At 45.7% G+C, this 13,568-nt stretch overlaps 1 protein-coding gene across 1 annotated transcript in view; it reads right to left on the bottom strand.

The window, feature by feature from the left end:
• The window catches only part of LOC125352283 (aldehyde dehydrogenase 1A1-like), a 180,973-nt gene that overhangs the window by 113,385 nt on the left and 54,020 nt on the right, over window positions 1-13,568 (bottom strand). The window contains exons 4-5 of the mRNA XM_048347397.1: window positions 7,024-7,299; window positions 6,341-6,421 (exon numbers count right to left, since the gene is read on the bottom strand). Of these exons, the coding sequence (XP_048203354.1) occupies window positions 6,341-6,421; window positions 7,024-7,299 (357 nt within the window). The remainder of the gene's footprint in view (window positions 1-6,340; window positions 6,422-7,023; window positions 7,300-13,568) is intronic.

The following is a 13,568-nucleotide window of genomic DNA, read 5'->3' as shown; positions in this document are numbered from 1 at the left end:
AGCAGGTTGGGGCACTTCTGGCCTGGTTAACCCAGCTGAGAGTTGCTTGCCTGGGGGAGGTTCCTCCTTCCTGGGCGTGGCGGCCTTCTGGGCAGAGCTGGGTATGAAATTCAGCTCCGTTTTGGGCTGGGAATTGGGCTTCCTCTGTGACGGGACCATTTATCTGTCTCAGGAACTGTTTGTTCTCCCATCTGGTTGTTCTGTGCCGCTGGTAGCTGCTCGCCACTTTTGCTTTTAATTTAAGAATTCCAGCGCACATGGCAGGGCACCTCTAGCTGAGCCGAGGCCCAGGATGAGCCCCCGACATGGGCAAGGGTCATTCTCCTGGGCAGAGCTGGCTCTCACTGGTTGTGCCCTCTTGCCCTTCTCAAAGATGGACGCTTTGTCCTCCCTTTCCCCAGGCCGGCTTTTGTTCCAGTCTGGTCTGACCCTATGCCAGTGTCAAAGATGGAGCTTTGCTCTGGCAGTGGAGTAAGGGCTACCTCCCAAAAGCTGCTCTGTGGGCATGAGTGAGAATGTCATTCGTGGGGTACTCATGCTTTCTCTGCGATTTCAGCCCATCTGTGCTCAGCCTGCGATCAGTGTCTGTACACCGCCATCTGGAGGATCTCTCCCTGGTCTCAGTTGAGTGCTTTAGCTGTGCCAGCACCAGCACTGGAGTGGCTGCGGGACGCAGCCTGGAGCTCAAATCTGTGTTTCCAGACCACCAAAGGCAATTTTTCCTTCCTGGTCAGAAACCCTGTACTGTTATAACTTACTTGGGCTGTCTTTCTAGGAGTAGAAGTTTCTCTGGGATGGGAAAACTGCGATGTTGGAGGGAGCTCTCACTAGGGCTCTGCTGCTCCTCTCATAGTGCATTTTTTAAGTTAATAAGTGTAATGAGTTTGACACCACATCATTCATTATCTAAACTAAAAGATAAACTCACTGGTATCACAAAGCACAATTCTTTGTATGTTTGCTTATTTTTTTGCTAGTTCCAGTGTTTGGACTCAGGGCCTGGGTGCTATTCCTGAGCTCTATTTGCTCTAGGCTAATATTCTAACACTTGGACCCACAGTTCCACTTCTGGTTTTCTGGTAGTTAATTGGAGATGAGAGTTTGAGGGACTTCCCTGACCAGGCTGGCTTTAAACAGCAGACCTTAGATCTCAGCTTCCTGAGTACCTAAGATTATAGGTATGAGCCACCAGCACCCAGCTTGGTTCATTAAGAAACATTTTTAAGTTTAGAAGAAAGAAACATTAGTCTTCTCAAAAATCAAAGATAAGTGAAAATCTACATGAGGCAACAAATGAAGCTACCCACCAATGTCATTTGTCTCCATAAGTAATTAAAGTGTGAAGAGTTATGTTGTGCCTTCTTATAAGGGAAAGCTTCAGATTTTTTTCTGAGGCTACTATAAAAAATCTATCAACCGCTGCAGGGCTAGATTTACCTCCCCTGGTGTGGGGATGCTAAGCTTACTCCCTTTTCAGTGCTCCCCTTGTCACCCTCTCCCTTGGGCACCCGACCAGAGGGCAGCCAAGGTGGAGCAAAGCCTAAGGTGAAGGTGGCTGAACGAGATCCCCTTTTCCTCCCTCCTTACTCACCAAGGAAGCCAAGCGCCGATGGATCTTGGAGACGCTTCAGAGAGCAATCCAATTTAATTGGGAGGGACTCACAATAATATAGTAGTGATGACGAGGATTGAGCATGAGCTGGCGATAGGCTGGGGAGTTGTCCATCCAAGAGCAGCTCCCAAGGACCTCCCTCATGGGCTAACGTCACTTCCCATATTACCGCCCTCTGGGCAAAGTGCACGAAAAGGGGAGCACTCAAGCTAGCTGGCACAAGGTGGGGGATGTTCTCAAAGCTACCCCTTCTGGTTATGGACCCAGAGGGAGATAGGTGTAGCTCACTTCGACACTACCCCAGGGCTGGGGGAAGGGCAGCGTCTCGGGAGCACTCTCCTTGCCCTTCCCCCCTTAAGGGTAAGGTCAATCCCCAACATCTGCCCCTTTATTTTTTTTTCTTTTTGAACAGCAGGAGATGCCTTACTTGAGGGCACACCATGTCTTAGGTTCCCCCCCCCCCCATGGGGAATCTTACCTGTCTTTGGCTAACGCACTAGCACTTCAGGCCAACCTGCCTGCCGGGCCGGCCAGCCCAATGAGGGGACTTGGGGAGAGTTGGAATGGCACTTGAAAGAAAGCCCTGATAATTTTTTCTCATGCCAGCAGACCTCAGTGAGCAGCGGGTCCTAATGGGCGTGTGACCAACCTCATGGGGTTCCTAAAATGCTAAAGGCCAAAGGCCACTTGTTGTCTGGATAGCTCTGGCTTTTCGGTCACAATATAAGAGACCAATTTGTCTAGTACAGAGCAATGCAAACATAATGCAAATGGAAGCATCAAGCAGACATGAGCATAAGCAATCCTAACACAAGGCAAATGCAACATGAGCAACTGTAACACATGAGCAATTATAACACAGGCACAATGCAATGGAGGGTCTCTTATCTGGCTCAGTCCATAGGAGATAGAGGATTCCTGGTCCATTTTAGTGTCACTCAAGGTAGTGCATATGGCTCTCCCTTCCCTCATTGGTGAGGGAGAGGCAGGTTCAGGTCCTGGCGATTTGGCAGCCAGTGTGCTGGTAACAATTGAGGTTAGTAGACACTTTATAGAAAACATTGCAGCAAGGTACCAATCCCTTGCTTATTGTAAACATTTATCATAAAACATTAAGGTGTCCAAATCCTTTAGCTCCTATTTCCCTCCAATGGGGGCCCCTAAGATAAGCAGCAAAGGGAAGGCAAAGGAAGGAACAACAGTGTGCAAAATTTCCCTTTAGTTCTTGGGCAATGCTGGGGGCCACACTGCCACAGCAAACTTTACGCCAAAAGGTGCCAGGCAAGGTCTGGGAGGAAACAGGTCCAACAGTGGGTCTATCGCTGGTACAGGCAGACTTTCCCATTTCTCCATGGAAAAATCCACCACCGTCTTTGTTTTCCTGAAGAGAAAGCAAGGAGAGACATCCCCCAAGGGCAGGTGCCCTTGGGTGGTCATTCAGATGAACAATATTTTAAGTCTCTAGCTGGTATCCAGATTGGATTCGGTTCCCCAGTTGGGAAAACGCATGTGAAGCCTCTTCCCACACTGATAAGTGGGTCCAGGCCTCGCCATGCTACTGTAAGGGGGTCATTACAATGGACTTCCACCTTTAAGTAGGGTGTTTGGCTTGACCAATGTCTCTGGAAAGCCGACAGAGGTTGGTCCTTAGAGAAGTTTAAAATATTCAGTGTAAACATCGCTGTCCTCAGCTGGTCATGGGGGCTTCCTCCCCTTTGTGTTTTAATAATTGATCCTTCAGGGTCTTATTATGCTTCTCAATTATGGCCTGACCCTTTGGGTTGTATGGTATTCCAGTGGTATGTTTAATATTCCACTTTTGGAAAAAGGCCTGTAAATGCTTGCTGATGAAACAAGGTACATTATCTGTCTTTACCTGTAATGGGAGCCCTAAGATAGCAAAACATTGTAGAAAGTGGCTCTCAGCATGCCGTGCTCTTTCCCCTGAATGGGCCGTGGCTCAGCCGGCATGAGAATGGGTATCTATGGACATAAATATATATTTCAACCTTCCAAAAGGAGCGTAGTGGGTTACATCAGTTTGCCAGATAGCATTAGGCTTTAGGCCTCTGGGGTTGACCCCAGGAGATTGCAGAGGAGGGACTTGCATAAAGGGCATACATGACTTGCAAGTCCTAATAATCTTTTTAAGTCTTTTATAGGAATTGAAGGAAATTTCTGATGTAACCCTCTCCAGTTTAAGTGTGTATGCTCATGGAGTCCTTGGGCCATTTGAAGGTTTTGAGGTTGTACAATAACCATAGCTACAATAGTCCCATTAGTGGCTAGCTGGTGAGCCATATGATTACCTTGTGTCAGGTCCCCAGGCAGTCCTTGGTGTCCACGAAGGTACTGTAAGAATATAGGCTCAGCCCACTCTTTTAACAGAGACCTGACTTGGATCATCAGAGGGGTGATTGGGTTTTCATCTAATTTAATATATGAGGACACCAGGTTTTGTAGCAAATTAACCACACACAAACTGTCAGAAAACAGGTGCATCGGCTGTTTGACATGTGTCAGTGCAAGGGGGACTGCATACAGTTCCTTAAACTGTGCAGATCCAGTAACTGCCTCAAAGTAACGGGTGTTTCCTTTCCCATAGGCAGGAGGGGAGGCAGAGCGTACCACCACGGCAGACCCTGTTGTTCCCCATCTGTAAACCTATTGGCAGCCTTGACAAGAGGCCTGGTAGAGAAAAGTACAGGAGGGGTCCATCATAGCCTGGAAAATGAGGTCCACCTCGAGGTGCCATAATGGCAATCTACCTTTCCCATAAAACCCTCCAGGGCACTGGACACCCATGCATTATTCCTTCTGACCCATTCAAAATCTGACAGCCGGTAGGAAATGGTTAGCACATCGGGATCTCGCCCATAATGTCTCAGGGAAGTATCCCTGCCCTTGATTATCAAGTCAGCTAGCTGGTCTAGCTGGGAATAAACCCTGAGAGCTCCTCCCACTGATGCGTGCACCCATTGAAGAGGCTCACCTGACTGGGTAATAGCGGCTGAGGAAAGCTCAGACCTGGGGAGGATACAAAGGCAAAGTGGGCACTCAGGCTTGTAGCGGGCCAACCGTGCCATATTTAGGGCCATTTGGATTTTCTGGAATGTTGCTTGAAGTGATGGAGTTATTGTAATAACATCAGTAGGCACTTTGCCCTTTAAGGAGTCATGGAGCGGAAGCAGCTCCTCTGTAGGCAGGTGAAGCCAGGGTCTTAACCAGTTAATCTCTCCCAACAGTCTTTGCATCTCCACCAGAGTATATGATGACTGGAAGGATAACTGGAGCTTAAGGGGGCACACAGAGTCTAGTTTAAGTTCTTCCCCCAAGATCTTAAAGGGGTATGCTTTCTGAACCTTGTCACTGGCTATAAGCAGTCCTCCTCTTTGTAGGAGTGTTTGTAGCTTGCTATAGGCAGCGTCTAGCACTTGGACATCTGCTGCTCCAATAATGATGTCATCCATATAGACATATAAAATAATATCTGACTGGCTCCTAAGAGGTTGAAGAACTGTGACACATAATGTTGTCAGAAGGCAGGACTGCCATGCCCTGTGGTAAGACTACCCACTCATACCTCTGGTCTGGCCCCTGTAGTTAACTGAGGGCACAGAGAAATCAAACTTTTCAGTCCTGGGGGTCAAGGGGAATGGAAAAGAAACAGTCCTTGATGTTAATTATAATGAAATTCCGAACCCGAGGAATGGAGGGGATCCGTGGCAGCCCCCGTAAAGGGGTGCCAGCAGGGATTATCCGCTCATTAATTCTTCTTAGGTCCTGTACCATCCTCCATTTACCTGAGGCCTTTTGTACAACAAATACAGGGCTGTTCCAAGGGCTCAGCGAGGGTCTAATATGCCCTAGGGCCAGTTGTTTTGATATTATTTCCTTTAATCTTTCTAGCTTGTTTGAGGGAAGTGTCCACTGTTCCACCACACAGGCAGACCCGGGAGCCATCAAATGGCAGGGATGGTAGGAACAGTGGCCCTTAGAATTGGGGGTGAGGCCCTGTAGAAGAAACAGGAGCCTTCTTCCCCGAGACCTTGGAGGGAGGCACTCTCTGGCAGCCACTAGGGCCTCCTGACAGGCCCTGGCCTGTGATGATCGAGGCCTCAACTTTTCCCAAGGTATCCCATCCTAGCAGGTTATCTGGTAAATCTGTCATTATCAGGGGATGCAATATTCCCTTACCACGGTTCATGTCATCCCTGGAAAGCCAGTCCCTGGTTGTCTCACTGTTTGCTATGCCTCCCACCCCCGAGGTCTGGGGTCCGGGGATTAAGTCCCACCACGGAGGCACCCCCTCCTTCTTTAATATAGTCCGATCTGCTCCTGTATCGATTAAGACTCGGAACCTCTTTCCAGATATAATAATTTCTGTCTTTGGCCCCATTTCCGGGACTATTGGGACTGCCCAGAGGGCCTCAGGCTGATCATTAGGCCCATCAATGGGCTGATCACTGGACTGATTGCCTCCTTTTGGTGACAGGGCTGGAGGGTGCCCCACTACTAGTTTAAAGGCCTCCCCTTAGCATCAAGTCTGGACTTACAATCCTTTCACCAATGAAATCCCTTTTTGCAGCGGGGGCAAGGTTTTGTGGGTAGCTCCTTGGCCCAGCCAGAGGGCTGTCCTCTCGAGGCACCAGATCCTACAAGACCAGAAGGACACTCCCTCTTGAAGTGGCCCCAGCCACTACATTGGTAACAGCGTTCCCTGCTTACCTCACCAGTGGGGGCAGGGGCAGGCTCCTTAGTAAGCAGAGTGGTCAGCGGCTGCGCCTGGCGGGCTCGCTCGCTGATGCCCTGACAAGCATAAATCCAGCTGTCCACAAATCTCTCCTTTACTCCTGCACAAGCCAATCTGCATTCTTATGTCATCCCTTCCCACACCAGGGTCCTTAGAAATTGATTTACCTGGGACCCGGGAAACTGTTGGTGGAGATTGTCCCTCACTCGGCCAACGAAGGCAGCAAGACTCTCATTGGTCGCTTGGGTAGCTTTTACTGCCAGGGTCTCTAGGGACCCCTCTCCCAAGCCACGCCTTGCGGCCAGTCCCACAGCCTGTATCTGCTCCCAGTAGGGGGCAGGGAAGGCAGCCCGTTGAGGGTGGGTGGATCCAAGCAGCATGCCAAAGGTTATGGGGATTGGTGGATCAGCAGCCTGATTTCTCTCTGCCTGAACATAGCACTCATATCTGAAAAGGGAACACCACTCCTCATACATTGTTCTATCAAGCAGTGACCTGGCCAAGCTTCTCCACTCCTGAGCGGTAAAAACACATGGGTCACGCCCTCGAGTAGGCTCTCCCCCCAGCGGGTGTTCGGGCCCCCTCCCTAGAGGACTATTCTCCTGAATTCTCTGAAATCTTGTATCTCCTGGGGCCAGCACGAGGCTGAGATGGCTACCAGGTTGAGATTTGATAAGTCGTCTGAGCTCAGTGAATGCACACTGCTACAGCCAATGGGCTGCTGCTGCCACTCAGCCAGGCTCCTTAAATCTGCATATGTATGGAGCCGAGCCAGGCCTCTGCTAGGGGAGGGGTAGGGAGACAGCAGGGGCTGCTGCACACATTGTTCTCCCAACACATGCCTTAGGGCCACGGCCTCCCGAGGCCCCCACGGCTGCCCTGGGCCCCAAGCCGGAACCCAGCACGCAGAGCCACCGCTGCTCCCAAGTCGGGACTTTAAAAGTCCCCAGCAGGGTTCTAAATGCTTCTTGTATCTCTATAGGCCTTTCCTTCTGGATATTTGGGAAGTTCTCAGCTAATATTCTGTTAAATAGGTTGCCTATCCCATTAACCTCTTTCTCCAAGTTTTCCTCAATACCTATTATCCTTAAATTGGGCTTCCTGATCGTGTCTTGAATCTCCTGTAGCGATCTGTTTTGTTGATTGGACTGGATTTGTATTGATTTTTTATCTTTCTCCATAGAGTCTAAGGAATCTTCAGCTCCCAAAATTCGATCCTCTGCTTCAGTTAGTCGGGACTGTAGGCTAGTTACTTGATTTCGAATCTCTTTTGCTTCTGACTGGTCTTTCCTGATAATTTCCATGTCCTTTCTTAGGTCTTGTATGGACTTCTTTACTTCATTAACTTCATTACTTTGGTTTTGAGAGTTGTCTCTCAAATCTTTAAGCTGGTTAGCTATCTTTTCATTTGACTCTTGAAGTTCATTTATCTTTCTATTTGTGGATGCCATGAAATTCTCCATTAATTTTTGCTTTGAATCCTCACGCTCAAGAATAATTGACTGAAGAGATACGAACTTTTCATTTATCATGTTTATCAGTAGACTTTGTAGAGCATTTTGAGGGTTCTCTTCTATGTCTTTGACTGCTCTGCTTCCTGCTTGTTTTGAGTGGGAGATAAGACTTCATTGTTTGCCATCTTTCTTGTGTTGCTTCTGCCCATTTGAATTGGGGATGCCAGTCTACCAGCACCTGGAGCACCGTTTAAGACCCAACACAACCCTTACCAGGCACTGTTGTGTAAATCTTACAAGTTCACAATTATGTACAGATACCCTGTATACCTGTCTATAAAATTAGATTTGGTGTTCCTAAAGAATACAATCTCAATATAACAACTGATCCTGGGCCCTGTATTCAGTAGTTACTTATTTACTGTTACAACCCTATATGCAATTCTTGTTTTTATATTAAGATCTTTTAGGACTGGCTTTCTCTATGAACCCCTTTGATTCACTCAGATTAAGCTGGGATACCCTCTATCCAATACCCAGGAGTCAATGGAACCTGGAGGTCCAGGCAGTAAGTCAGGAGGGTAAGTTGGAGGTAGTAAAGAGAATAGAGTAAAATGTATTGGGGGGGATGGGTGGTGATTTTGGTTTAGTTTCAGTGACGTGGAAGTGTCAAGAAGAGTAGAATCAGTAGAGAGAATAAGGTTGCAATGATAGATAATGGAGAGTTAGCATAAAAGAGTGGAGGTGTTCTTCATAGGAAAGTAAGTTTTAAAGAAAGAGAACGCAGAAAGAGAAATAAAGTAAAAGTAGTGGGAGACAGACACACACAAAAGAGAAAAATTATTTTAAAAAGAAGATAAAATAAAAAGGAAAAAATTTTTAAAAAATCAGCAAAGGAACAACCCAAACAAAGAGAGAAGAAAAAAAAAACTTGATAAAACAAACTGGTAAAAATAGAAAACATGGGGAAAAAAAAAGACAACGTTTCCGAATTGAAAATTTTTTTTTTTTTAAAGTTTAAGAAATGTTGAAAAGATAAAGAAAAAACAATGGAGTCTTCCTTGTTTGGGTCGTCTTTCCCCAGTCTCTGGTTTCCTTATGATGATCTGCAGTCTATATTCCTGATTTTCTGGGTTTGGCAGAATTCAGCTTGCTCCTCTGTTTCCTGCAGGCCACTGCCTTCACAGCCTGCCTTTGAATAGGCTGTGAACTCAGCAGGGAGGGGCGCCTCTGGCCTGTTTTACCCAGCTGAGAGGTGCTTGCCTGTGCAAGGCTTCTGCCTCCTGCACCGTGTGGCCTCCTTCGCGGAGGTGGCTGTGGAAAGCAGCTCCTTTTCAGGCTAGGAAATGGGCTTCCTCTGTGACGGGACCATTTAACTGTCTCAGGTTCCTCCATCTGGTGTTTCCCTGCTGCTGGGAGCTGGTGGCTGTTTTCGCTTTAAATTTAGAAGTTCCGGCGGGCAGGGCGGGGCACCTCTGGCTAAGCCAAGGCCCAGGGCACGCCTCCCACCTGGGCAGGGGGCGTTCTCCTGGGTGGAGTTGGCTCTCGCTGATTGGTCCCTATTGCCCTTTTCAAAGATGGCTAATTTGACCTTGCTTTTCCCAGGCCCGCTTTAGTTCCAATCTGGTCTGACCCTATGCCAGTGGCAAAGATGGCTCTCTGCTCTGGCGGTGGGGGCAGGGCTGCCTTGCTGGAGTTGCTCTGTGGTCGCGAGTGAGAATATCTTTCGTGGGTACTCACGCTTTCTCGGCGATTTCAGGCAGTCCCTGCTCAGGCGCCAGCTGGTCTCCGCTGTGTGATTACCTCCGTGGAATGTGGGTTGCTGTGATGGGCACTGTGCCGGTGTCACCTATATAGATTCAAGAAGCATTTAGAACCCCAAATCGACCAGACCAGAATAGGACATCCCACGGACACATTGTGATCAAACAGCTTCAGCAGAGTGCAAGGAAAAAATACTCAAAGCTGTTAGGGCAAAGAAAACAATCACATATAAAGGAAAAGCAATCAGAATTACCTCAGACTTCTCAGCAGAGACCATGAAAGCAAGGAGAGCCTGGAATGAAGTATACCAAACTCTAAATAAAAATAACTACCAACCAAAAATTCTGTACCCAGCCAAACTCTCCTTCATACCCAAGGTCAAATAAAAGTCTTCCACGATAAGGAAAAACTGAAACAATATATCTCCACCAAACCAGCTTTACACAAAATCCTTAAAGATGTACTATACAGGGAAAATAATCAAGATCCCAATACAGACAAGGAAATGAACCCTAATTAGTAAACATAAGATCAAGAAATGGGAAGACACAGCTTTAAGCAAGATAGTAATAATGAAAGGAACAAACAATCATCTCTCAATCCTAACTCTCAACAATAATGGACTTAATTCTCCAATCAAACGACATAGGCTCATAAGTTGGATCAAAAATCAAGATCCGGGCTGGGAATATAGCCTAGTGGCAAGAGTGCCTGCCTCGGATACACGAGGCCCTAGGTTCGATTCCCCAGCACCACATATACAGAAAACGGCCAGAAGCGGCGCTGTGGCTCAAGTGGCAGACTGCTAGCCTTGAGCGGGAAGAAGCCAGGGACAGTGCTCAGGCCCTGAGTCCAAGGCCCAGGACTGGCCAAAAAAAAAAAAAAAAAAAATCCAGATCCATCTTTCGGGCTGCCTCCAAGAGACACATCTATCCAGCAAAAGTAAACATCTTGTAAAAGTGAAAGGCTGGAATCAAATCTATCAAGCAAATGGCCCCCATAAGCAGGCTGGACTTGCAATCCTACTATCAGACAAAATTGACTTCAAATTTAAAAAGGTAAGAAGAGACAAAGAAGGTTACTACATACTACTAGTAAAAGGATCTCTCCTACAGGAAGAAATAACCATACTAAATATCTACACACCAAATGCAGGAGCACCCAACTTCATCAAACAAACACTACTGGCTCTAAAATCACTCATAGACCCAAACACATTGATAGCTGGGGAATTTAACACTCCACTATCACCTCTGGACAGATCAACACGCCAAAAACTGAACAAAGAAACCACAGAACTAAACAATTGCATAGACCAACTAGACTTAATCGACATCTACAGAATATTCCACCCAGCAATGACAGAATACACATTCTTTTCGGCAGCACATGGAACATTCTCCAAAATAGATCGCATCTTAGGGCACAAAGAAAATCTGTACGAATTCAGAAGTATCAAAACCATTCCCTGTATTCTCTCAGACCACAACGGAATAAAATTAGAGCTCAACTCAACCAGCCACCACAGAAATTGCTACAATTCATGGAGACTAAACAACACACTGCTGAACCATCAGAGGGTCATTGAAGAAATTAAAATGGAAATTCAAATGTTTATGGAATTCAACCAAGTTGAGGACACAAAGTACCAGCTCCTTTGGGACACACAAAGGCAGTACTCAGAGGAAAATTTATATCTCTGAGTGCATACATCAACAAACTGGAGAAACAGCAACTCAATAATTTAAGGAACCACCTTAATTTCCTTGAGAGAGAACAACAAGCCACCCCCAAGTCAATAGACAGAAGCAAATAATTAAAATCAAATCAGAAATAAATCAATTAGAGATGAAAAAAACCATCGAAAGAATCAACAAAACAAAGAGTTGGTTCTTTGAAAAAATCAACAAGATAGACAGACCCCTGGCAAACCTGACCAAAAAACAAAGGCAGCACGCTCAAATAAACAAGATTAGAGATAAAACAGGTAACATCACCACAGAAATAACCGAAATTCAGAAATTAATAAGGGACTATTTTGCAAACCTTTATGCCTACAAATTTGAGAATTTGTAAGAAATGGATGATTTCCTAGAAAAAATTCATATCCCCAAACTGAACCATGAAGATTTAAACCTCCTAAACAGACCCATATCCAGTATTGAAATAGAAACGGCAATAAAGGATCTCCCATCCAAGAAAAGCCCAGGTCCAGACGGATTCACTGCAGAATTCTACAAGACCTTCAAAACAGAACTCACACCAATATTTCTCAAACTCTTCAATGAAAATGAAAGAGAACATTCATTTCCAGACTCATTCTATGAAGCCAGTATAACCCTCATCCCAAAACCAGGCAGGGACTCATCACGGAAAGAGGACTATACACCGATCTCCCTTATTAACATAGACGCAAAAATTCTCAACAAAATTCTGGCCAATCGACTTCAACAGGTCATCAAAAAAATCATACACCACGACCAAACTGGATTCATCCCAGGGATGCAAAGTTGGTTTAATATACACAAGTCAATTAATGTAATCCACCACATCAACGGGAGCAAGCTAAAGAACCACATGGTTTTATCTCTGGATGCAGAAAAAGCGTTTGATAAAATCCAGCACCCATTTATGCTAAAAGCCCTGGAAAAACTGGGATTCCAGGGAACATTCCTGAATATAATCAAGGCAGTTTATGACAAACCAACAACAAGCACAACTCTAAATGGTGAAAAACTAAAGCCATTCCCTTTAAAATCAGCAACAAGGCAGGGATGTCCACTCTCTCCCCTGATCTTCAACATAGTACTAGAATTCCTAGCCAGAGCAATCAGGCAAGAAGAAAATATAAAGGGGATCCAAGTAGGTAAAGATGAAGTTAAATTCTCTCTCTTCGCAGATGACATGATCCTATACCTAAAGAATCCCATAGACTCTACCCCCAAACTACTAGAGCTGATCCAAAACTTTGGCAAAGTTGCAGGATATAAAATAAACCCTCAAAAATCTCACCCCAGTAAGAATGTCTTGTATCAAGAAAACTAACAATAACAGTTGTTGGAGGGGATGTGGCCAAAAGTGAACCCTACTTCCTTGTTGGTGGGAATGTAAACTGGTTCAGCCACTCTGGCAAGCAGTATGGAGAGTCCTCAGAAGGCTAAATGTAGAACTCCCCTATTACCCAGCAACCCCACTTTTGGGTATTTATCCAAAAAACCACAAACATAATCACAGTAAAGCCACCAGCACAACAATGTTCATTGCAGCACAATTTGTCATAGCGAGAATCTGGAACCAACCCAGATGCCCCTCCGTAGACGAATGGATCAGGAAAATGTGCTGCATATATACAATGGAATTTTATGCCTCTATCAGAAAGAATGGCATTGCCCCATTTTTAAGGAAATAGAAGGACTTGGAAAAAATTATACTAAGTGAGTGAGCCAGACCCAAAGAAACATGGACTCTATGGTCTCCCTTATTGGGAATAATTAGCACAGGATTAGGCAAGCCACAGCAGAGGATCACAAGAGCCCAATAGCTATACCCTTATGATCACATAAGATGATGCTAAGTGAAATGAACTCCATTTTATGGAAAGGATTGTTATATCACAGCTTTAACTACTTTCAGCATCCCATGTGTATCTGTAGTTTCTACAATTGATGATGTTCGTGTATCACCTTCTTGTGATTGTATCTACACTATCTCTCTAATCTTATCTGAGTATATGGGAAACAGTGTGTACTGGAATTAGAATTAGGAAATTCAAAGGGAATACCAAAATTGAGATACAAAAGGTAAAATAAGAGAAACAACAACAAAAGCAATACTTGCAAAACTGTTTGGTGTAAGTGAACTGAACACCTCAGGGGGGAAAGGGGGAGGGGGGAGGTGGGTATGAGGGACATGGTAACAAACAGTACAAGAAATGTATCCAATGCCTAACGTATGCAACTGTAACCCCTCTGTACATCACTTTTAC

The sequence above is a fragment of the Perognathus longimembris genome, chromosome 1 (genome assembly GCF_023159225.1).
Source record: "Perognathus longimembris pacificus isolate PPM17 chromosome 1, ASM2315922v1, whole genome shotgun sequence".
Classification (NCBI taxonomy): Eukaryota; Metazoa; Chordata; class Mammalia; order Rodentia; family Heteromyidae; genus Perognathus; species Perognathus longimembris.
The sequence above is the reverse complement of the archived record's forward strand: the minus strand, read 5'-3'. Positions and strand labels throughout refer to the sequence as shown.